Source organism: Micromys minutus, assembly GCF_963924665.1.
Source record: "Micromys minutus genome assembly, chromosome: 1".
NCBI lineage: Eukaryota > Metazoa > Chordata > Mammalia > Rodentia > Muridae > Micromys > Micromys minutus.
The window spans coordinates 43,361,430-43,387,527 of record NC_137969.1 but is presented as its reverse complement, the minus strand read 5'-3'; the positions used below and the strand labels follow the sequence as shown (position 1 = coordinate 43,387,527).

General features: G+C 47.1%; 1 protein-coding gene across 1 annotated transcript; it reads left to right on the top strand.

The window, feature by feature from the left end:
* Positions 1-26,098, top strand: SLC1A4 (solute carrier family 1 member 4; the record flags this gene model as incomplete). Its single annotated transcript, XM_080919325.1, has 8 exons — positions 1-577; positions 11,537-11,579; positions 12,994-13,056; positions 17,405-17,571; positions 21,743-21,976; positions 22,309-22,503; positions 23,766-23,900; positions 25,864-26,098. Exons 1-8 carry the CDS (start codon positions 51-53, stop codon positions 26,096-26,098), a joined length of 1,599 nt encoding a protein of 532 aa, XP_080775451.1. The 5' UTR covers positions 1-50.

Here is a 26,098-nt window from a genome sequence, read left to right as displayed (position 1 = left end):
TCCGAGTCCAACTTCCTCGCGTGCTGCCGCTTAAAGCGGCGGGCAGCGACATGGAGAAGAGCGGCGAGACCAATGGCTACCTCGATGGCACCCAGGCTGAGCCTGGGGCCGGGCCCAGAACGCCCGAGACGGCGACGGGCAAAGCGCAGCGCTGTGCTAGCTTTTTTCGGCGCAACGCGCTGGTGCTGTTCACCGTGTCGGGGGTGTTGGTGGGCGCCGGTATGGGCGCGGCGCTGCGCGGGCTGCAGCTCACCCGCACGCAGATCATTTACCTGGCCTTCCCCGGCGAGATGCTGCTCCGCATGCTGCGCATGATCATCCTACCGCTGGTGGTTTGCAGCCTTGTGTCGGGCGCCGCCTCCCTGGACGCCAGCTCCCTCGGGCGTCTGGGTGGCATCGCTGTTGCTTACTTCGGCCTCACCACGCTGAGCGCCTCTGCGCTCGCCGTTGCTCTGGCGTTCATCATAAAGCCAGGGGCAGGCGCGCAGACCCTCCAGTCCAGCAGCCTGGGGCTGGAGAACTCAGGACCCCCTCCAGTCTCCAAAGAGACAGTGGACTCTTTCCTCGATTTACTCAGGTAATTCTCTCCACCCCGCCAAAGGCTAGTCGGGAGACGCCACGTGCACTCATATCACCTAGAGTTAATTCAGTTACTATTAGCCTTTAACACTAAATATCAAAATTACGTCTGGGCTACGTGCTGGCCACACCTTTAAAGATCGGAGGCCACGGCTTTGGGCTGGAAACGGCTTTTCATTAGGTGGGGATGTTAAGAATATGCCTCCTCATTTTCACACTGGGTGCTCTCAGTTTTGTTTGTTTGTTTGTTTGTTTGTTTTGAACTGTTTCCATGACTTGATAAAAAAATTTTCTTCCCCACATCACCCCAAAGCTTCTAGGGCATTGAGTGACTTTTGCCTGAGGAGCTATCCAGCTTGTAGTCTGAGGTTTTCTCTGATTCAGCCTTTGGGCTGTGAGGGAAGTTGGCAATTTTCTGCAGAATTGCGGATGTGTCCAAGAATAATAAACCTGGAGTTAGTTATGTGGAGCCTGTTACCCAGCTACGTGACTGCCTCTCAGGCTCGGGACAGTTCGTGGACGTTCTTGGTCAAGACCTCTGCCTAGAGTTGCTTCTTTACAGAAAGGCGTGAGATCCAGAGGGTGGAGAAACACACCTTTACTTCTCTTTGCTTGTTTTGTTGTTGTCTTTTTTTCCACTCGGGAGTTGTATTTCATCCCCTGAGATGGCAGAGAGCAGTTTTCAAAGCTTCACCCCCCCCCCCCATCTCTACACTAATCCAAAGTTCACAGATGGGGAAACAGCAGTCTGCAGGCGTTTACTAATCTAACCAGGTTTGTCTGAATGAGGAGTTCGGCTGGCTCGCCTTGCAGCTTTCTGAGCCTTAGTGGTATGTTTTGTCTTGAGTCACTGGGCAAAGCTCCTCATTACTGAGGTGGTGAAAACCAGAGAACTCTGGGAGAGTGACTTGTCTTTCTCCCGTCTTCATTTCATGTGGAAAATGTGACAGCTGTCTGCCACTTAAAGAGTTTGTTCATCTAAAGCAAAACTAGAAACCCTAGGCACAGTATTGGGGGCAAAAAAATCTGCTGAAAAAGACCAAAAGTTCCTGCAAGTGGAGGTAGCCTACGGGGACTTCGATGGGACTGTGGGCTTTGGTGCCTGCCAGGCAGCTTGGTAGTCCGAGAGTTTTAAGAATTGAGAAATAACTGTAGGTACGTTCGGAGAGGGAGAAGTTCACTGGATCCCAGAGCACGAGAGAAGACAAATGCGGGGCTTCAGTTTAGCTCCCTCAGGGAGAGAAGACAAATGCGGGGCTTCAGGATTCTTTTTGTGGGGCCATCTGTGGCCCAAATGGGATCTGTCTGTGCCTCTCTGTTGGTAACACGGGGCCTTAATGGTGTTCTTCCATCTCTGAAAAAGGAACTGACCGGTACTTAGGGGTGGGAGGAGTGAGAACCACTCGATGGCCTTCAGCACTGTTTAATGGCCATGTTTTTAGACCCAAGTCCCCTTAGCTCTGACCCAGTGCCTTGGCTCAAGGTTCGGTGTAAGTATGACTTCTCAGCGACTAGGGCAACCCTTGTCACATCTCCCTAGAGGAGCTTTCCCTGGCTGTTAGGGTGGAATAGTATTCTCTAACACTTCCACCAGCTAGCTGCACTTGACCTGGCAGTTCCTGACAAGTCAGGCCAGGGGATACAATTCTGCTTCCAACCCAGGACACTTAGGCAAAGAATAGGGATGAGGGCATTTCAGACACTCAGGAGGCAGAGCTAGAGAGCATCCCCTGTTTGAGACCAGCCTGAGCTACTGGTGAAATCTTAACCAAGGGCAGGGTTTATGTTTTAAGGGCAGAGGGCTTGTCTGGCACGCTTATGCCACTGTCTCAGAAATGTGTGCTGAGAGCCAAAAGAGGAACCAAGAAGAGGAACTAACTAAGCCAGGTCAGTGCCCACTCCTTCAGCCGGGCATTTGGGTGAAGCACTTAAGTGAAGGAAAGTATTTCTGTATCTGCTCCGAGTAGCTTCTGACAGGAAACAGGCCTAAGCCACCTGGAAATGCTCCCTGGGTCAAGGGAGTCTTTAGGTCAATTGTTTTCTTTTCTGCTTTTTGTTTTTCTTAAAAATGAGATTTCACATTCTGACCCTGGCTGTCCTAGAGCTAGCTCAGGTGGGCCTCACACACATACACAATGCCACAAACAGCCCCAGCCGTGCAAGCCTGCCACCCCTGTCCTTCCTCAGCTTCCATCCTTACAGGGGGTACCAAGATCTGAAAGGAAAAATCTTTGTTAACTAGCTCTGGAACAATAAACACCCGGTGGATAAATACTTAGCAGGTATACATACTATGCCTTATCCTGTTCTGGAGTCTTTGAAGTTCCTGCACACTTAGTTAAATAAAAAATGTTTGAACTTAAATAAAAGAGAATGCTTCTGAAGCAACAACAACAAACGAAGAGCAAACGTTCACTATTTTATATTCTTATATGGAACAGGGACCACTCCCCCCACGACAATAGATCAGAAGGACAAACAGCACCAGATGTGCACAAAAGAAAGTTTTTTTTTGAAGTTTTTCACACTGAGCTGTTGGGTCTGGGTCATTTGCCAGTCCAGATAAGCCTCACACCTGTTTGCCTATTTCCGTCCTGTATCCAAGAGATGAGTTTCTGCACTGAGAGGGCGTGTCCATTCACTCTCTCCACATTTAGCCTGAGGGACTGAATCTCTGGATTGAACAGCACATTCAGTACTTTTGTGTTTTCACTTTGGCCCATAGTAAGAGATACTTTTTATATTATAGCATCTGCACATATACACTCCTTGGGCCTGCGTTTGCAAATCTTAGCAAGTTACAACAACTCGTTTTAAATATGATACATGATCGCTTCTGAAATGCTGATAAAGCCAGTAAGTTGATTTGTGGCCAGCTCACGTGTGAAATGCTTTGGTCTAATGCAGATGGCGTTCTTTGATTCTGGTAAATTAGGATCAAACAACAGAAAGAAGAGATGGACGTAAAGCTGGATATGAGGAAGAGTTAGGTCCCAGGGTTAGAAACAACAGCTGGACATAATGGTGCACGCCTGTGACCCCAGCCCTTGGAAGGCAGAGGCAGGAAGACTGGCTGTGTGAAAAAACAAGAAACACCTTATGCAGAAGGACTGTCTGGTACTGCAGGTCTCAGAACAGTATGTGTGTACTTCGAAGCAGGGATATACACTGGTCATATGTAGTTATTTAAATGATGTTGGAGCCAGTTAGAGGGCTGCCTGGGATGCACAAAGTCCTGGGTTGACCCAGCACTGCATGAAGGAGATGCAGAAGCACTTGCCTGTGGTCCTTACACTTGGGAAGAGCAAAAGTTCTAGGCCATCATTAGCTACATAGTCAGAGGCTAGCCTGGGATATATGAGACCCTGTGTCAAAATAGAATAATAAGTTTACTTTAAAAGTATGTAAAACTTTTCCTTTCCTCAGTTGTACTTTAGCTGGTTGTAGTGTCCAGGTGTTTCTGGGTGATTGGCGATCATTTGAGGATCTAATATAAAGGCTTATACTGATCTTCAAAATGGCAAGGAAACTTTATTCAAGAGCTAAGAGTTAATAGCAGTCAGAAAGAAAATGTGCTGTCAGGAATGACGTTGCCACACGAATGAGGTTAAATATGTACTCTCCGTACAGCCAGGCCCCAGCTACTGTGTGAGGAATCCTTTGGTGGGATTCAAGAGAAAGAAGGGAATACTGAAAAGATAGCTCAGCAGTTCAGGGCACATGTTGAACTCTTGAAGAGTTCCTGAGTCTAGTTCCAGCATCTGGATGGTAAGCTCCAGCCGTCTGTAACCCCGGATCCAGAGGAGCCAACAACTTCTAGACTTTTTAGGCACTAGGCACACATATAGTGCACATACATGCACACACACATACAGACAAAAACTCATGCATGTAAAACAATAAATAAAAGGAGGAGTTTGAAGTATTCGCTTGGTAAGTTGCATATCGTGGGTGGTTCTGTTTTAACTGACAGTCTTTTGATTGACATTGATGGATGGTGTTGGGGGTTATGATGGATAATGGTATTTATACCTTTGTTCACTGTGCATATTCTTTTCTATAGTGTATCTAATTGTAATCATATGTATTCCCAATTAGATATAAAATGGGAAGCAGTTTTACCCTAAAAGTTCATGCAGAGGACACAGTTTGTCTTAATGCTAGTGCGCACAAGCTAGTTCTAGAAAGATTGAGCCTCTTACCCTCCTACAGGATATATTGAGAATATATTTGAATAGACCCTGTTTATGTTCATTGAAGGGAAGAGAAACTTAATCCATTGTTTATGGTGGAATGTGCTGTAGCCTGATGAAAGTGGAGAGGGACTTAGGTTGCTAACAGATTGCTGGGTGTGTCGTTCAGAGGAGTGTGTGTGCACAGGTTAAGCAGGTGAAGGGCCTAGGTTGTCAGGTGCATTGGTAGAAGATGGAAGTGTGCATAGCCCAAAGCGAGTGGAGTCCCAGATTGCAAAGCTATGCCTGCCTGCCTCTGAAAGTGCTCAGAAGCCACAGCCACCACTGTACAAATACTTCTCTTGGACAGGGCTTGTCTAGGTTACGCACAAAGAGGCTTCATGGATCTGGGCCTTGGGAAGGTGAAAAATCACCTCCAGAATCTCTTCCAGCTCGGTGTCCTTTGTGTTGAGAGCCAACTAAGGGGAAGTGCTTAGAGACAAAGATTTAAAGAAATAAAACTTCTTGCCTGGCAAGCAGCCCTTGCTGGAGTGCAGGAGTGTTCAGGCTAAGAGAAGCATCTGTGTTGGAAAATCTTTCCCCCTGCATCCTGGCCCTGGGAGCCAGCCAGGGGAGGCCCTCCAACCCCGGGTCTGCAGCACCTAGGGCGCAGAATGAAAGAAGTTTTAGGTGAGTCCTGTGATGGCTAATCTTGACTGTCAACTTAATCGGATTAAGAAAAACCTAGGAAATTAGTGAGGCGTGCTTCTAAGTGTGGCTGTGAGTGAGTCTCCATAGATGAGTTTCCAGACCGTGAGGTTTCTGACGTAAGCAATGGGACTCAAAATCTGAATGGGCTGTTAGGGCGCTGGGAGTGTGGACGCTGCAGACAGTGTTCTAAGGAGTTGTATCATGTCCCATCCTGGACCTCTTCCATGTTCCCCATCTGCGGCCACTCAAGTAGCTCACTGCGATGGTTCACTGAGCCTTAGAAACCTTGGAATCAGTAAATAACCCCTCCCTTCACGTTGACTCGAAGCGGCGAGGAAGCTAGCACACCTCCCGAGGGCTTGAGATCTGTGTTGTGAGCTCAGTTTGGTCATCCTGTTGCGTGTATGTGTTTTGAATCTGTTTGGCAGTTGTCACTGTACCTTTCTAAGTTTGCTTAAGGTGGGGCCCAATGTAGCCCAGGATGACTTTGAATTCCTGGTCCTCCTACACTTCCTTTCTTTTTTCTTCATCTTTTTTTTTTATTTGACTGCTGAAAGGTATGGTTTATATGCAATGAAAAGCACTCATGGTGAGCATACAGTTTATGAACTTTGAGACATGAGCTCTCGTAACTACTGCCAAAGTTGTCCTCACCACGTCTGTTCTCAGTGTTTCCCACCCTTCACTGGGGCCTTGGGAAGCTGGCTTTCTTTCTTTCTCTCTCTCTCTCTCTCTCTCTTCCTTCCTTCCTTCCTTCCTTCTTTCTTCCTTCCTTCCATCCTCCCTCCCCCCTCTTTCTTTCTTTCTTTTTGTTAAGCCACTGGTTTGGTTTGCTGGAGTGTCATCTTGCTGTGCTTATTCATTTATTTATTTAATTATTTATTTATTTATTTATTTATTTATTTTGCTGAGACAGTGCTACTGAGATGCTCTGTGCTGCTGTTGGTACCTTTATTGCCAACGGGTGCTGCACCGTGTTAGTCTACTTACTCATCTGCCATTGGCATGGTACCAGGAGCCTTTATGAATAGTGCTGTCATGCATACAGATCGTCCTGCAGATACATAGTTTTGTTTTTCTTGGGCAGACATCTGGGTGTAGAAGTGCTGAATCATGGTGAGTGGGTTTTAGCTTTATCTTGGATGGCCAAAGGACAGCATATTCTTTTGAACGTTACCTTTTTTTTTTGTTTTTGTTTTTTTGCCTGTGGTATTGTTTATACCCCTTTGTTTTATGTTGACTCTCACTGACAGTCTTAAAACGAAGTCTATTAGGATCCAGGATTAGGGCTCATGATTAAGAGATCAGGCAGGGCAGAAAAGGATTTCAACCAAGGGCTGTACTTGTAAGAGGGTCTATTTCTAAGCTGTGAGTGGAAGTCCTCATACCCACCCAGGATGCAGCTAACCCGGAAGCATTTGCAGGACAATTCATTTCCTGCAGGGAAGGTTTTCCTAATCAATCTTCTAGGGCTGGGATGAAGCACCTTTGGGAGGAGAGGGTTTATTTGGCTTATGCTTCAGATCACTGTTTATCTTTGAAGGAATTCAGGACAGGGACTCAAACAGTGTAGGAACCTAGGGGCAGAGGCCATGGAAGAGTTTCCTGGACCACCAGCCCAGGGTTAGCACCACCTACAGTGGTCTGGGCCCTCCCCCATCAAGCCCTAATTAAGAAAATACTCTACAGCTAGATTAATTGTGGTTCCTTCCTTTCAGATGCCTCTACCTAAGTGGTTTGCAACCCTCCTGATGCTGTGACCCTTCTTTTCATGTTGTGGTGACCCCCAACCACACAGTTAGGCTACTTCATAACTGTAGTTTTGTAACATTAATATCTGTGTTTTCCAGTGGTCTTAGGCAACCCCCACCCGTGAAAGTGTTATTCAATCCCCAAAGGTGTTTGGACCGAAATGTCAAGAACCGCGGTCTAGCTTGTGCCAAGTTGACATGAAACTAGTCAGACAGAAGGTGGAAGCTTTCTATCTTGGCAGTTCCCATAACTTCCCTGACCTTACAGGAGAACCCTCTGGCCAGCTGGGTCTGGGAACTGAGAATTGGCAAGTAGTAGGTAAAGCCAGGGAAGGTTGGCACAGGATCTCTTTCTGCTCCTGAGGAGACTAGCAAACAGGAGATGCCAGCCCTAGTCACACAGAGATGGGATAGGAAGTTGTTCTGTAATGGAAGGGAGGGAAATATATTGCTTTCACAGATAGATCAGCAGTTTATCTTTCAAAAGCTAAAAGTAAAATGGGATTTTTATGAAGCCCAGGCTAGTCCTAAATGTACTCTATAGCCAGAGATGACTTTCAACTTTCAGTCCTCTGCCCTCACCCCCTAGGGACTCGGCTATAGGTGTGAGCCCTGTTTAAATGGGGCTGGGGACCAAATCCAGTTCACACATGCTGTCAACTGAGCTTCAGCCCCAGTCCACGTAGAAAATATGCCTATGATCAGAACTCACGATTTTTAACAGTTAATCCTGCTAAGAATCTCATTTTCTGCTCCAGTGCAGGTGTATACTTGCTGGTTGCTCTTAAGGATGCCCAAACCAATTCAGGCTACATAAGCCTGTGGGGAGGCTGCGTATGCTGGCTGTCCCCTGGGAGCACAGAGAAAGTTCTAAACACTTATTTATACCATTGGCTTGTATATTAGCTGTCTAGCACCAAATGACTGCAATACAGCAGTTAAACTCCCCACGCAGGTATAATCCTGGAGATCTGTGAGGCGGGAATCTTGGCATTCAGTTTCTGTTAGAGGACAGCAGTCAAGGCCTTGGCTGCCTCTCATCTGAAAGCTCATCAAGTGGAGACTTACTTTGGAGGTCATGTGGCTATTGGCAGAATTTAGCTTGCTGAGGTTTTGACTTGGAGCCATGGTTCCTACTCCGCTGTTGACTGGTGGCCACCTCAGTCCCTCATCAAGTGGGGCTTTCCGGAATAGTTGTTTCCTTTATCTAAGTGTGTAAGCCCAGAAGGATTGACTGGAGAGTATGCTAACTAGACAGGAAAGCTACAATTTTAGGTGACCAAACCACGGAAGGAATAACCCATTCATCGCTTTTGGTGCATTGTACCAATTTCAAGCAAGTCAGAAGCCATCACCTCAAGGAGGGAGATTATGTGATAATGACCACCAGGAGGCTATTGTAGACTGTCCGCCACTGGGTCACCATACCTGCCTATTCCAGAACTCCAACACCATATATTCTGTGTGTGTGTGTGTGTGTGTGTGTGTGTAGGTTTGCTTGCTGGCTGAACAACCTGTCTTACCTTCTTTTCCTAATGGTGTAATAAAATACCCTAACAAAAAAGCAGCTTGCAGGAGAAAAGGTTTATTTTGGCTCACAGTTCAAGGTATAGTCAGTCCATCAAGGTGAGAGAATCTTGGAGCAGCTGGGCACATTGTAGCTGCATCAGAAAACAGAGCAGAGCCACAGAGGAGTTAAACTCACTTTCTTTTTCTAGTCACCCTAGAAACCCAAGCCCAGGGAATGATTCCACCCACTTTTAGGCTGTGTCTTTCCACCTCAGTTAGTCAAATCAAGTTAATCCCTGAAAGGAATGACCAGGGGCTCATCTCTCCTAGATCCTGCCCAGTTCATGATGAATTCAGCAGCTCAACTTGCCCACAGGAGCAGGAATTGGTGGAAAGTCCAGCACAGCGATCCATGTAGTGGAAGACCCTGGGCCTTTATTTCTTACATCTGCTGTTCCTGCTAGAAGTATATAGCTAGGGTGTATGATATTCTATAAATCAAGGACAGCATTATACACAGAGCCTTGCTCCAAAGAGGATATTCCCAGCACTTGGGAGAAAGAGGCAGGTGGATCTCTGTGAGTTCAAGATTAGCCTAATCTATATAGTGAGTTGTCTTGAAGAAGGAGGAGGAAAGGGAGGAGGAAGAGGAGAAGAAGAAAAAGAAGACATCAATAAAAATATTTGCATGAATGGATTTTAGACTCAGTTGGTTTTCTGAAAACTCATTTGTTTGTTTAATGTGTGTGTGTATGTGTGTGGGTGGGTGGGTGGGTGTGTGTGCTTGCCTGTGAAGTACATGAATCCCAGAGATCAAAGCTAGGCATCTTCCTCTTTAATCGTGTTTTGTGTTTTGTTCGTTTGGGTTTGTTTTGAGACAGGATCCCTCTGTGTAGCCTTGGCTATGCTGGAACTTACTATGTAGACTGGGATGGCCTTCAACTCACAGAGATCCACCTGCCTCTGCCTCCCAAGGGCTGAGCACTACTACTCCTGGCTCCTTCAGCCTCAGGATTCCCAGTACTGGTATCTCACACTCAAATTCCTGTAGGTCCCTGGGATTTATTTTAGGTCCTCATGCTTGAGCCAAAAGCACATTACTAACTGAGCCATTTTTCCAAACCCCTGTTGCCTTTTTAAAAATTAAAAAAAAAAAAAAATGCTTTTGTCCAAACATAAATCCATTCCGATACATATATTTCAAGACACCACAATGACTTTATTAATCTAAAAGATAAAAGGAACTATTTCAATAAAATGTGTTTATTTTATGTATATTGATGTGCAAATTACAGAAGTTTGTGAACTGCCATGTGGGGGCAGAGAATTAAATGTGGTCCTCTGGAAGAACAATCAGTGCTCTTAACTAAGAGCTAAGCCATCTCTCCAGCCTTCTAAAATGTGCTTTAATATTTAAATGCAGGGCTCTATCGATGGATAGAGTGGCTAAGTGACTGCTGCGTATCCAGAGGACCAAAGTTTGGTTCTCAGCACCCATGGAACAAAAGAGGCATTCTACATAAGCCTTTAACGCCAGCTCTGAGGAGAGATGGGATTGCTGGGATTTGCTTGCTCCTGAGACGGTGGGAAACTTTGTCCTACAAAAATAAGGTGGTGAGAGATTGAGGAGATCCCCTGACTTCCATCAACATCTGGCTTCATGCAAAACCACACAGTGTCCATTTGTACAAGCACTGGAGGGATCATGTACACACTCATATGTGTACACACGCATACATGTACACACACACAAGTAAATAAGTCTTTAAAATATGTAAATTCTCTAAAAGAGGTTGGATCCTTGTTTCTGGCTTAAAATTACTGCTGGTTAGACACGATGGTGCACAGGGAGGAGGAGGAAGGCAGAGCTATGGAATTGAGGGCAGAGTAAGTGTGAAAGGAAGGACTCCAAGCTTTTAATTTGCCTTTGGTGCTGCAATTTCTTATCAAGATGAGTGACCCTTGGAAACTTTCAAAACAAAACAGACTGTTATCCCTCAATTTACATAGTAGCTGTATTCCTGGAAGGTGCCTTCAAGGTGTGAAAAGACAAAACAAACTCTCTTGGTTGGAGTCCGTCCAGGCTCCAGCTGTGAATGAATGAGGCTATTGTCATACCGAGCAGGGACTCTATAGGCTTTGAGCAAGTTAGTTGTATAGATTTTGTTGAACTTGCCAGGACCCTGGTACCACCCCCTCCAAGATCTCCCAGTTCTATAAATGGATCTCAATTATTGTAAAAACATCCAGGTCCGCTGGTTAAGCAGGTGTACAATTATTAATGCCAGCACTTGGGAGCTGAAGGAGGAAGGTTTGAAGGCAGCTGGGGCTGCAGAGGAAGACCTTGTTTCAACATTAAGTGAAAAATCCCCGAGGCTGGAGAAATGGCTCCACAGTTGGGATGCTTATCACTCTCATAGAGGACTACCCTTCATTTCCCAGCACCCACGTCAGAGGATTCAACTGTAACTACAGCCCTACAGGATCCAGCACCCTTGTTTGACCTCTACTGGTGTGTCTGTACACATGTATGTGCACACACGCATGCACACATAAAGTAAATCTTAAAAACAAAAGCAAAACAGAGCTAGCGATGCATAGAAGGATCCACAGCTGAACGTCATCTCTGCTACACAGTGAGTTTCAAGGCTGTTTAATGTTTAAAGAGTGAGCTGGGGCCTATCTCAATGCTAGGACACTTGCCTACTATATGCAGAGCCCCAGGCTATAGAACCACAGTATTGAAAACACACATAAAACAACAACAGCAACAAACCTACAACCTGACAAGACGCTTGCTTTCTCTTTCCACAGAAACCTGTTTCCTTCCAATCTTGTGGTTGCCGCATTCACTACGGTAAGGTCTGATGCTTGTCAGTTATATGAAGCTTTGGTGGGGGGACTGTATGAACTCATGCACCAGAGTTCGGTAAAGTACAGGAAGGAGGCATCCTAGGGTAGGTCCTCCCCAAACGCTTCCTGAATGAGGCCTATTGGAAGAAATGGCCGTGAAATCATGATCAGGCCTCAAAGGGGGTTGGGAGAGCAGAAAATGGTCAGTATGGGCTAGGGTCGAGTGATGGGGCCATGGAGGGAAGGAGACGCTTCCCTTTGACACCCGAGAGGAACTTCATTAATAATGAGAGTAAGAGGGTGGGGGAGGGGAGGTCCTCCATGAAGAAGATAGAGGGAGAAGCCAGAGGAGCGTTTCCGTAGACATGTCAGACCAATCCAGAGGGATCTTGTTATAAACAAAACTTAGTAACATTAGTGTCAGTTTTTATAGAAGCATAGTTGAAAAAACAAAGGAAAAAAAAAAAACCCTCTAAGATGTAGAAAGGGGGCACCAAGATCCTTTTACATCATTTAGAAATTTCCTTCAAGCCATTATTTAGAGACTGTCTGAAACATTATAGAACTTTCAGAAATAATACTTTTATTCTGACTATGAAGGTACTATGTATATTCTACCAAAAGTGGGGAGAGGTGTCTTATATATACAATGTGAAGTAGAGAAAAAGAAAACATAGACCTTTGGGTACTTGTCACAGAAGGGATGAGCAGGGTTGGTTTCCTGACACCGCAATCGCAGGACAGCTGACTACAACTGCCTCTCTGAAACTCTGAAGAGAAACCAAAGCTCTTGAAACATGGGCTCAAGCAGGTGCTCAGGTCTCTACTTCTCTGTGGCTGTCTGACGGTTCTGTAGCCACACGGGCTCCGTAGCAGGGAGAGAGATGCGGTGTACACCATGCAAAGGTGTGTGGCTACTCAGCTACCAGTAGGACCAAGGCCTGGGAGACTTGGCCTGAAGACAGTGACTTGCCTCATGTCCCTTTTTAAGCCAGATTAGAGCAGCCACACTTGGGTCATTCTGGAACACAGTGGAGCATCATAGGCAAATGAAAAAATGTCACGAACTTTGTCTTTCTGGAATTTGTGCCAGACTTCTTAAACAATATGAAACATGAGCTGTTGGAGGATCAGACTGTCAGCAGGAAATAGTTTGCATCTTCTTTACCCTATTGCCCAAGGAACAGATGGAAATTCTCAGTTCCCTCAGTCCCTAAATAACCCAAAAGCCTATAAAGAGCTCGCTGCCTGAGTGTTAATGTAACTTCTGCAGGACTCAGAGGTCAGCATCAGGCCAGCCAAGTGACGCTTGCCCAGGATGCTCACTGAATAGTAGCAGTATCCTTGCTATGCCCTTAGTGCCTTTGGTGGCTCTTTATTCCTGCTCACTAATGATGGGTTTTCTTCCTCTTTATTAGTCTGCAACCGATTACACAGTGGTGACCTATAACACCAGCTCGGGGAACGTGACCAAAGAGAAGGTAAGGTTCTTCAGGAGGTCGCTTATGGAAGTGTGTGAAAAGCAAACCAGCTTCCTGAATGAAGGGCAGCCACAACGTGCCTGCTACTTACTAGGGCTGGAAATGGAAGGGTCTGGATGGAATACTTACAACCTCCAGGGTAGGTTTGCTCCATACCACAGCCGAACAGCAGAGCACAGGAATTTCTACAGTCCTTTAAGCTGCTCGCCATAACACCCCTTCTAGCTAAAATGCAGTGGAAATGTGTCTCAGCATAACCCACACATGGAACTTTAGAAAACTAACATGATATATGGAAGAAATAAAAAAATAACATCATAAGCCCAAACATATTTCACCATGCAAGTAGGCAGTTACAGAACACATAACAAAGGTTTTGGATATTTGCATATACTTGGAATTAACAAATTTGAACTTAAAAACAATGAGGCCCGGTGTTGACAGAGCACAGCTGAGGCTGAGGCAAGAGAATCATTGTGAGTCCTAGGGTAGCCCAGGCTATACAAGAAGATTCTCTCTCAAAAATAAAATTAAGTCATGAAATAAAGCCACAGTGGGCTGAGCATGGCGGTATGTGCCGTAGTTCTAGCTACTTGAGCTGAGGCCAGAGGATGGCTCGAACCCAGGGATGCAGGCCAGCCAGGGCAACACAGGATAATCCCAAGACTGTAAATGTAACAAAGGTGTGCGTGCTGTCGAGTCCTATAACCTCAGCAGTCGGGAAGCTGAGGCCTGAGTTTCAAGTCAGCTTGAAAGTAGGGCTACAGAGCTGAAGTGCCTGTTTCAGAATAACAACAGGGTAAGACAGGGTTAGCCTAATAGTGTTAGTACGTTTTCTGCACACTGTGGGGGTGGAGTGCTAGGTAAATACTTTCACATCTGTGTAATAACCCAGGATGCTGCAGCTGCATCTTCAGGTTGCTGTGTTGTACCAAAGATTTGAATCTCAGTACTTTGTCTTGTCATATATATATATATATATATATATATATATATATATATATATATATATATATATATGTACACTGTAGCTGTCTTCCGACACACCAGAAGAGGGCATCAGATCTCATTATAGATGGTTGTGAGCCAGCTGGGATTTGAACTCGGGACCTCAGTGTTCTTTACCACTGAGCCATCTCTCCAGCCCCCAAAGTATTATATGAATGCATGTCTTATCTGCTTATGTGTCTGTGTGCTACATGCATGCAGTTGCCTATGGAGGCCAAGAGAGGGCATTGGGTTTCCTGGAACTAGAATTTTGGGCAATTGGTAGCTGTCATGTGGGTGCTAGGGCTTGAACCCAGGCCCTCTGGAAGAATAGCCAATGCTCTTGACACTGAGCCATCTCTCTAGCCCAACACGCTTTTCTAAAACGGTAAATGACACTTGGTAAAGTTAGGACAGAATGGTGTTTTCCTAGACTTTACAGCAAACTTTGGAAAGTTTGAGTTCTTTAAGTATATAAAACAGAGTCAAACCGGACATAATGGCACATGCCTCTAATCCCAGCACTTGGGAGGCGTGAGAAGGTGGACCTCTGTGAGTTTCAGGCCAGCCTGATCTACAGAGTAGTAAGTTCCAGGACAGTTAGTGAAGCAGTGAAATCTTGTCTCAAAACAATTAAACAGAGTCGTTCCATTTGAACCTCGGGACAGTCTGGTCCCCACTGCAAACGGCTTGAAGTGGTGTGCTGAGGGTCACCTGGGACTGTCTGAAGCCTCACATAATGCAAGCATCCTAGAATCTACCTGTCTCTGTAATACCTTCAAGTTTTGTCTAACTTGGCATCTGACTGTTCTGATTTTCCCAATGGAAGTGCTAGTGACCCACGGGTCTCCCCCAGCTGATGTCCCCTGCTCTCCCAGATAAATTCAAAAATGTTAGCTCTTCGACAGAGGAACTGTATGGCCTTGCCAAGTCTAGGCTTCTTTTTTAAAGACACTAGAATTAACCTTGGTCCCCAAGGATGGAATGCTCCTAGCAGAATTAACCAGGAGAACCCAGTCTAACGACACACTAGAGGCTACAGCCCTCACCCGTGACTCGCCTCCATTCCTGCTTTGATCTCCTGTGATCATTTGCCATGGGTACAAACCTAGCCTTTTATCGAATCACTAATTCAGTAAACAGTGACATTTAGCAGCCACTGGGTGCCACACTCAGGTGATGCTCGCCCTAGACAGAGCCCTGTCTCTGGTCTGCTCTGTGCTCCCTACCTAGGTGAGCTTAAAATATCTGCAACTGTAAACTAAGATAAATCTCTCCTCCAAAAAACAAAACAAACAACAGAACGCCTGGGGATGTTAATCCACTGGTAGAACTGCCTTCCATGCAGAAGCCCCGGTTCATCCCAAGACTCAATAAAACCAAGCGTGCCTGTAACTCTGACACCCAGGATGTAGAATCAGCTGAATCAGTGAAAGTCATCTTAAGCTTCTTAAGTTCAAGACTCGCCTGGGCTACAAGAGACCCTATTTTCCCAAAACAACAACAACACTAAAGCACAGATTGAGTCACTAAAGTCACTCAGGCCCCGAAGCTGGGCTTCCTTACCTGTGTCACTACTGGAACTGTTCCCGGTAAGTTTATTAGAGTCAACAAAGCAGACGTTACAGTGAGTGTCTCCCTGTACCTCCACATTCCCGTTAGATCTGAGATGTTTCTTACTGATGAATCAGAAGAAAATGGCACCACTACCCACCGGTCTTTACATGTTTGCTTCACGGGAGTCAAACCTTTCACTCGGATGTGAACAGTTAACCTGGAAATTAGTGAATTCTATTGAGAGTATATTTGTGGTAAATTTAAGGGTCTGTTTATAAGATACTGGGCCATGACCTGGCTTTTATGACAGAGCTGGAAGGGATGAAGAACCTGGGAACAATCCAACCCAATAATTCCTTACTGCCCTGGGCTCAGAGGAAAGAGTGGCTCTGACCTCTACCCGGCCTACACGCCTTGTCATACAAAGGCTGAAGGGCTCAAAACTCCACCAGCCTTTTTTTTTTTTTTTTTAACAGAAAACATTATATTAAACATTAGTTGAGGATCTGGGGACTTGACTAGCAGGTTCTGATGACCCAAGTTTGATCCGTGGGGTCCACGGTGAAGGAGAGCTGACTCCTGCACTTTGTCCTCTCTGACTTCAAGTGTGTGTCCATTGACACATGGGTGCAGTGCCACGTGTGCACACACACTTGCATATAGTAGGTAAATGAGCGGAAATTTTTAAAAGCATCAGTTGAAAGCAGAGGTTCAGAGAAGGCAGCTAATCCCAGAACTGGAGCTGCTATCTGGAGTTCTTACTGTGTTGCAAGTTTCCTATACATCACGTTGTGAAGGTTTGTTCTTTCGCTGTGTAGAATTATTTTATTTATTTACTCTGATTATTTACTCTAAATATATGTATGTGTCTGTGTGTGGGTCCTATGCCTAAGTACAGCCATCTGAGGAAACTAGAAGAGGGTATTAGATCCTCCAGAGGTTGGGGTCGCCTATGGTTGTGAGCTGTCTCTTGTAGATACTGAGAACTGAGTTCCAATCCTCAGTAAATGTGCATTAAGAGCACCGGGCCATCTCCCCAGCCAGTGTGTGTTTGTTGTTTGTGAGATGGAGTCTCAGTGGCCTTGAACTAGAATCCTGCTGCCTAGGCCTCCTAAGGACTGAATCCCACCACCAGACCATGGCCGGCCGGATGAGATGCTTGTTTACTCTGTGCCCGCAGCCGTGGAATTCAGCATTGCTGGGGAAACAAAGGCTATGTTATGTCTACACCTCTCCTTCTCCCCGCCCCTTCGTTTGGCTTTTAGTTTTTCAAGGCAGACTTTCACTGTGTCCCTGGCTTTCCAGGACTGTTCTGTAGACCAGGCTGGCCTCAAAGCCACAGAGAAGGGCCTGCCTCTGCCTTCCTTAGTCTTCCCAGCTATGTCTACCCATCTTCATGGGTGATTCACTGAAGACCCTTGGAGAGAGCCCACAGGACTCCTGAAATCTCGTGACTTGTCAGCTGGGAGGTCAGTACAAGATCCAAATGGTGAAAGACAAAGGATGCACTGACTTGGGAAATGGCAGTTATGGTCCTTGGGTCTCCGAGGGAACGTTCTAACGGCCAGCTTTCCTGGCTTGGTTTCGTTCTCTTGAGACAATGCCTTACTTTACAGCCCAGGCTAGCCTCAGTCAGTGCTCCTCTCTCCGAGCCTCTGAGTGGTATGACTGCAGGTGTGAGCAGACATTCCTGGCTAATAACACATTAGACTGTTCTGCAGTGTTTCAGACACTGCGCAGATCCACTCCAACGCCATGTTACCTGTTGTTGAACTTGACCCCATCTATCTCTTGTGCTCTCCAGATCCCCGTTGTCACTGATGTGGAAGGGATGAACATTTTAGGACTGGTCCTTTTCGCCCTGGTGTTAGGGGTGGCTCTAAAGAAGCTAGGCCCCGAGGGGGAAGAGCTCATCCGGTTCTTCAATTCCTTCAATGAGGCAACGATGGTGCTGGTGTCATGGATTATGTGGTGAGTGTCACTCTTCCATCTCTTCTTCTAACTGGCCCCTGGTGTCGAGGTTACCCTGTGGGACGCCGGGCCCTGTGCCCAGTGTGTGCTGATGAAGCACAGCCTATCTTGGTACCAAAAGCATTGGCTGGACCAGGGTGATGGCTCAGTGGACAGCAAACCTGACAACCTGAGTTTGATCTCTGGACCCCACGGTGGGAGGAGAAAACAGATGCTCAAATGTTGTCTTACAACCTTCCCATGTACCCACATATCTCTCTCTCACACACACACAATGATGATGTTTTAAATCTTTGAGAATGATACAGTAGCTTCTCTTCTTGTCTGGGTCTCCCAGAGATCCAGGAGCACATTGTTACTGTTTGGTGTCCACACTGACCTCTGACCTCCCATCACCATGACCCATGTAGGGATTCGCATGTCAGCTCATATATTTGCCATGTCCAGTTTGCTGTCTGCTGCATAAAATACGGTTCTTTTATCTTAAAATGATAAACTTTAGGCTTCAAGGAGATCGTTGATGTGACTTTTTGCAACAAAGGAAAAACATAGCTCCCCCTGCTTAGGTAAAAATGGTCTTTTATGAAAGCTTCTAAGTTTTTCTTTGTGTCATATCAATGAAAGAACAGTTGCTCAGTAGAAATCATTAGCTTGAGTCCTGACTAAAAAAATAACCATTTGGCCATCTCCTTCAGAGGAACTTCCTCTGAGAGATCAGACTTGTTCCAGCCCTCCGATTTTAAAAGCTTTTCCTGGCGTTTCACCTGACTTGGTCAGGGTGGTAAAAGAACAGGGGGGAACAAGGGGTTATTTTAGCTTAAAGTCTCACATCACATTCGGTCAGGGCAGGAACTCAGGCAGGGTAGGACCAGGAGCCAGGAGCTGATGAAGAGGTCAAAAGTCATGGAGGGGTACTGCTTATTGGCTTGTCCTTGTGGCCTGCTCAGTCTGCATAATTTCTTATAGCACCCAGGACCACCTGCCTCAGGGTGGTGCTAGCCAAGTCAGCTGGGCCTTCCCATATCAATCATCAATCAAGAAAATACACTACCTCGCAGGTCAATCAGATGGGGGCATTTTCTCAATAACAGTCTCTCTTCCCAAGGACTGAGCTAGCCTGGGACAAATCAACATAAGAACTAGCTAACCCATCACCTAGGCAGACCCCTGGATTTTAGTTGTTATCCAAACTAGTGATATCCAATAGTCGTTAAAGGTGAGTTTATGAAGCTGGGCATGGCGGTGCATGCCTTTAATCCCAGGCAGAAGCAGGTGGGGTTCAAGGTCTGAGTTCTGCTCTACAAAGAGAGTTCTAGCACAGCCAGGGCTACACAGACAGTCCCTGTCTCGAGAAACCAACCAACCAACCAGACAGTCAGACACACTAGTTTATTCCTTCACATACAAAGTATTGTCAACCTCTAATGATCCCGGCACTTTCCTCTCTCCGATGACTTAGGTACCAACTGGACTGGTTTTAGGAGAAATTTGAAATGGATAAGCCAAATCCAGACCCTGTCGGTGGTGTTTCTCTTGCTCAGTGTAAAAACATCACATGAACCAGCTCTCATTGCATCTGTGCCTCTCTACTAGGGGAGAGCTGATGTTTGGCTTGGCTTGGTTCTGTGAGGCAGCATCTCATGTGGCCCAGGCTGGCCTTGAACTTGCTCTGCAGCCAAGGATGATCTAGAACTCCTTATCCCCTGTCTGAATCTCCCAAGCACTAGCAGACCAGCTTTCCCACCTCCCACTTTGGTGTCCTGGTGACTGAAAACAGCGTGTTTGCACTGTTAGTGTGTGGGCTGGTGTGCAAGCGGGCAGTTCCCGGAAGGGAAAGCTGCCCCAGCAGTACCCAGCCTAAGGGATGCCTCCCACAGTGGATAATCGAGTAGTGGCGAGTTGGTTGTTCCGTCGATGGGAGTGAGACCAGGATTCATATCCCTGGCACTTTTGGCCTCTAGGACTGGCCTTCAAAGTTGTGACAGTGAAACTGTCTTCCTGACATCTCCAAAAGTCTCCCCTGAGCAGGAGCAGGGTTGGTGGCTTCCCTCTAGACTATTGGTGGGAACAGGAGTCGGCGAAGCCACTTCAGAGAACATTTCAGCACCGTTCCCTAATGTCCAAACTGCGCACACCTTCACATCAGCAGGCTTGATTCCTAATTTGGAGAACACAGGCATGTGTTTCTAAAGATGAGAACTTAGTACCCCAGGTACTTCCACTGAGCAAGTACTAACCACAAGGTTGTGAAGCTACACAAACTTGTAATTCTACCCCCATCCCCACCCTCTGGGAGGTAGAGGCCAGAGGATCAGGAGGTCAAGAACAGCCTTGGCTACTTTTGACCCTGTCTCAAACCCAACAATAACAAGACCACAATAGTGTGACGAGGGTATGTAGAAAATGGAGTGTTACTCATGATATTCTGACATGTACCACAACATGGCATAACCACATATAGCTACAACATAAAGACATTAGGATGCTAAAACAAGCCACAGAAAGACAGGGATGTGTGTTCTGCTTTTGTGTGGTTACAACAGTAGTTTCCCGAGGCTGTCTCGGGGAGCGGGCAGGTGGGGTGGGAACTGCTGTATACGAGAGCCGAGCTTTACTCTGGAGTGATGGGGACACTTCTGGGCTAGGTGGTGGGAATGGCTGCCCAACAATTCAAATGCACTTGATGGAGATCAACTCTACATATAATGAATCTTTTGATGCTAAATCTTATGTGTGTCCTAGCATCATTTTGTTAAAAGGTAAATTACACCAAATATCGATACAAAAAGATCTCAGAGGCATGATGTGGAATGAGACTCAGATTTAAATGCATTCCTGTATCTCTAGGTGCCCAGGAATATCTAGGTACTGGGGGTGCTTGTCTGAGGGCATCATGGCTTGGGAATGGTGGCCGGAAAGTAGTGTTCTAATCCTCAGGAGGGGATGCATTCTCATCTGAAGATGAGACTTAAAATTCCTAATACTGCTGAGAATGTCTCCAAAAAGAAAACTCAAGAAGCCAGTCACACTGGGCACCTCCACCGGGATGCTCAGGGGCTGATGCTCCAGGCTTCACGCTCCTCACACTTCTGCTCCCTGTAAAATATGGACTAGAAGGTATTATTAACTATAAATTAAAAATTATAAGTTAAAACGCCGATTGTAGAATCGTCACTAGATTGATATGAAATTTACAGCAACTGACTTTTTTGTTCTTTGTAGTTTCTATAAGTTATTCCTTTTCTCCCTTTATGTCTTCCTCTTCTGGCAGTTTTCCCAGAATATCATTGTTAATGACTTTTTCCCACGGGATCATGTCTTCCAAGCCACAAAGAATGTAAAAACTTCACGGGGCCCCGGGCCTTGCTCACTTCGTATCACGGCAGTTCTGTGGGATTCTTGTATTTCTGAGTTCTCAGGACCAGCCTGAGCAAAGCTAAAAGTCAGGCTCATAGTCGTACATGCACAGCCTTTCACTTTCAGTCCCTTGCCCTTTGCCATGAGTTGGTGGCAGTCCATCAGTTAGGAACAAAGCAGAGCCAGGTATAATGGCACTCAGTCCAGCACTCAGGAAGCTGAAAAGCTAAAAGAAAGGCATGTGTATACCAGAGGGAGGACGTCTAAGTGTGTGGGAGCACTCACCTGGAGGATGATTATCTCCATTTTTTCTCAGTCACACAAACTGTTGATTAAAAACAAACCCTCACCCCTGTCTTAGTTACGGTTTTATTGTTGTGAACAGACACCGTGACCAAGGCAAGTCTTATAAATAAAAACATTTAATTGAGGCTGGCTTACAGGTTCAGAGGTTCAGTCCAGTATCAAGGCAGAAGCATGGCCTTCTAGGCAGGTATGGTGGATGAGGAGCTGAGAGTTATACATCTTCATCCAGAGGAAACCAGGAACAGCTGAGCATCCTCAGGCAGCTAGGAGTGTCTCCAAGCCCATCCCCAGAGTGACACACTTCCTCCAACAAGGCCACACCTTCTACTAGTGCCACTCCCTGGGCCAGGCATATGCAAACCATCACAACCCCCAACCCCATCTTTTTTGTGTGTGTGTGTTTAGAGTTACTCAACATAGGGACAAAAATGACCACGTTGAAAGTCCCTGGGAGGCTCAGTGCCTCCCAGTCTCCTCACCTCCCTGATGAGCGTCTTTTTATTCCTAGGTATGTACCCATAGGCATCATGTTCCTGATCGGAAGCAAGATAGTGGAAATGAAGGATATCTTCATGCTCGTGACCAGCCTGGGGAAATACATCTTTGCATCTATACTGGGTCACGTTATCCATGGAGGACTTGTTCTGCCTCTTGTCTATTTTGCCTTGACGAGGAAAAACCCATTCAGATTCCTCCTGGGCCTGCTCACCCCGTTTGCAACGGCTTTTGCGACCTGTTCTAGGTGAGTGGGCTCGGGGACCAACTGAATGGGTGTGGAGCCAGGTGAGGCCAGTGGTTGTCTTGGGAACACTGAGTACCGAGGCAAGCTGTGGTCCTGCGGGGAATCTGCGTGAACAATGTAACAGGTGAATCCTTGGGAGTCATGTTTGAATCGTGCGACTTGACAGTTACACGGGAAACTTTGAGAGAGGTCTTGGCTGGCCTTCTTCATTTTGAGGGAAGGCGGCCAGACACTGGCTGGGACGCCGTACCCGTGCGTTCCCGGGTCCAAGCTGAGTGGCGTTCACCTGGCTGGGGACTGTATCCATGCTTGGTTGTTTTGTCCATCTCTAGCTCAGCAACCCTTCCGTCTATGATGAAGTGCGTCGAGGAAAACAATGGCGTGGACAAGAGGATCAGCAGGTTCATCCTTCCCATTGGGGCCACAGTCAACATGGATGGGGCCGCCATCTTCCAGTGTGTGGCGGCCGTGTTCATCGCTCAGCTCAACAACGTGGACCTGAACGCAGGACAGATTTTCACCATCCTGTGAGACCGTTACTCCTCCGCGCATTGTTAGGCCTGGCTTAAAACTTTGATGCGTGTGTTCGAGATCGCCTTGGCAGGGGCGGGGGTAGGGGGTGGGGGTGGACAATCACAGCATCGCTCGGTGTCTCGTTTGTAAAGGTGGGATAGTGAGAATTCCTCATAGTCATCTCTCAGCACCCTGAGGCTGTCTTTGTTTTATTGCTGCTGGGACAGAATACGTGACAGAAAACAATTTAAGAGAGGAAGGATGCGTGCTGGCTTACACTCCGAGAGGATACAGTCTGTTGTTGTGGGAAAGGCGTGGGGGTGGGCGGCTGTTTGTCTGTATCTGGGCCGATCCAGGCCAATCCAGGCACAGAAAGATGAGGACTGGCACTCCGTTGGCTTAGTCCTTTTTCTGTTTTTATGCAGTCTAGACCTTCAGCTGTAGGATGGTGCTCCCTACATTTAGGCTGGGTCTTCCCCACAAACACACCCAAAGGCGTGCCTCTAGGACTTGCCCAATTCAATCAAACCGACAATCTGAGTTTCTGCCACAGGGGCTTTGGTTCCAGGACCATTTTCCCCAACGGATAATAGGGAATTGGAATAGTTGGTTTTTGCATTGCTAGAACAAAGTATTTGGCAGAAACAGCCTGAAAGATGAAAGGTTTCTAGGGGCTCATAGTTTAGAGGAATTTTGGTCTATCAAGAAGGATGATGTTTTGTTTATGTGGTGATAGGCAGGAAGCTGAGGATGCAGGTCAGGACAGGGCACAGGTATAATCTCAAGCCCAACCCTAGTGAGCCACGGCCAAGCTCCACCTCCCAAAGACTCCACAGCCTTCAAAGTACAGCTGCCAGCTCGGAACCAAGTGTTGAAAACAGCTCGAAGGGGACATTTCGGGTTCAAACCCTATCAGTAGTGCCTTGTATATAGTTTGCACATATTTTCCTCAATACTTTAAGCCGTTTCTAGATTACCTATGTGCTTAATATGATATAACCTGGGAGTTAATGCACTGCGCCATTAAGGCAATAAGAAAAAATGATCTATAGATGTTCAGTCATTACAGTTTGGTTTCGGTATTTTGGGTCAGTGGCTGGTTTATTGTGAGCACAGACCTGGAGGGTGTGAGGTCCGAGTGTACTTGTGAAGGGGTATCATCTGTCAAGCTCCTGGAGTGTGTGTTATTTATCAGTCCTGGCTGCAGTGCTGTGTAATTCCCTGTACCCACTCCATGCTCTGTGTTCAAGGCTGCCTTTGCTTTGCTCTGCCCCAGAGTGACTGCCACGGCATCCAGTGTCGGAGCAGCAGGCGTGCCGGCTGGAGGGGTCCTCACCATCGCCATCATCCTGGAGGCCATTGGGTTGCCCACGCACGACCTCTCTCTGATCCTGGCTGTGGACTGGATTGTGTAAGTAGCTGATACCAAAGACCCTAGAATAAAGAGAGTCTGTGATGCCCCTGAGAACTCGATGCTCCACTAGACCTGGTGCATGCAGAGACACCTAAAGCCATCTTTACCTTGGGTGGCATCTGTAGCTAAGCTGGCAAAGTCAGATTTCTAACTGTGAGCGGTGAGCAATATGGCAGACGGGAGGCCATGAACATTCACACATGGTACGAGAGCCTACTATCCAGGACTTGCCTGTGGTGTGCAGTAGGTTCAAGGGGCCGTGCAGAGTGGAATGTCAGTAGTTGGAGCAGTGGTTGATCTGGCCTGCAAATCTCTGCGGAATGGTTGCTATGGAATGGTTGCTATGCACGGAGAGCATGCACACACCCTGTGCTTGCACTCAGGAGAAGTTAGGCGAGGAGGTGCCGGGGCAGTTCCTCACAGACACGGTAGTGTCTGGAGATTGGTCGCTGGAGCCTTCTGATTCCTCATGCAGGTATAAACAGTGCTGTTCTGTAGGAAAGTTGACCGAGGCGGTAATATGGCTAACACAGAAAACGAGCCTTTCGCCAGGCTCTTCTGTGTATCTGCGTGTCTTGCTGTTATAGTAGAAGTCTTACCAGTCATGAACAATAAAGAGAGCAGGGGGCCCGTGGGACAGCAGTCAGCAAACATTGGTGAGGAGACAGTCCTGCAGGGCTGGTCACGGACAGGCAGAGAGACACTGGCTTTGGGTGCCTGAAATGGGGAAAAATGTCTGATAGAGACTCCTAAACTTCAGACACCTCATCAGAGGGAGCGCCATCCCCGCACTAGACAGGACCAGATCCGGTCAGGGAGCATCTGTCTCCTCCTTCCAGCTGCCTCCTGTGCCCTGAGAATGTATCTCAGAGGAGCTCATCCTGTGAGGAAATAGCACCCCTCCTGGCTGCCCAGTAGAGGCCTGTGGACACACAAGCCACTCCAGTGGGCTTCGGCCCTCCAGTGCCCTTGGGGAAGGTCACACCATTTTCCCTGTCTTCAAAATGACAACAGGACCTTCTCTGAGTTTCCATGACTGGGGTGGATGCTGAGCTAACCTGTGCTAAGTAGGCTGCGAGAAAGGCAGGGCTGTTTTCTACAACATACTTGTCCACAGCCATGGAATGCACGTGCTGTTGGTGCCCAGGACTGGAGCAGGGTTGTGCTGTAACCCGAGGAGAAGAACAAAAGCATGTCTTCTTGCTTCTCCCTAATGCACACGCAGTGCTCTTTATAGTGGGGCCACTGCGTGTCACAGAGGTCTGTGGAAAGATGGCTGGCAGGAACAACCTTGCATATCAGGTCCCAGAAGTGTTGGATATGATTGGGTGACTTGCTTGCTACCTTCAGCTGCTCTCTTTTCTGACATTTTCTACAATGAGCATCTATTACTTTCCAGAGAAAATGAATGTAGCGCAGACCAGTTGGAGGTATGCCCTCCAGTGTCACAGCCACAGCCAGCGGGGCTCCTGACCGCGGTGGAGATGAGGAACAGGGCAGACACTAAAGAAAAGACAAGCATATGGGCACAGGGAGGCCGGAGTCTGACAGAGAAGCCACAGTCCCAGGAAGTTCAGGGAGGCAGGGTTATCGCATACGGCAGAATCAGGGATGCAGCCCTTAGGGTATAGAGCTAATTATGGAGGCACGTTCAGCTCACCTCAGATGGAACAGTCTCTGTAAGACAGTCTTCAGGCCATAAATGTGTCACACTGTCAACATCCTTAAACAGAGTAAGGGAAGGAAGGTTTGCCATCCTTTCTTAACCTTGCTCACCTGACTTTCCCACCCCCATGGGTCTGAGGTTTTGGGGTCCTTAACATGGTCATTCCCATGTCAGACAATACCTATTTACTCAGAACTACAAGTCAACCTCCCTTGTGGCCGCCAGCTGTTTTGTGACAGCGCCCTCCACTGATGACTCTGGGTATAGCACCAGGCCTTTTTCTGTCTCCACCAGGGACCGGACCACCACTGTGGTAAATGTGGAAGGAGATGCCCTGGGAGCCGGGATCCTCAACCACCTGAACCAGAAAGCGGGGAAGAAAGCTGAGCAGGAGCTGCAAGAAGTGAAGGTGGAAGCCATTCCCAATTCCAAGTCTGAGGAGGAGACATCACCCCTGGTAACACACCAGAACCTGGCAGGCCCTGTGGCCATTGCTCCTGAACTTGAATCCAAGGAGTCGGTGCTGTGA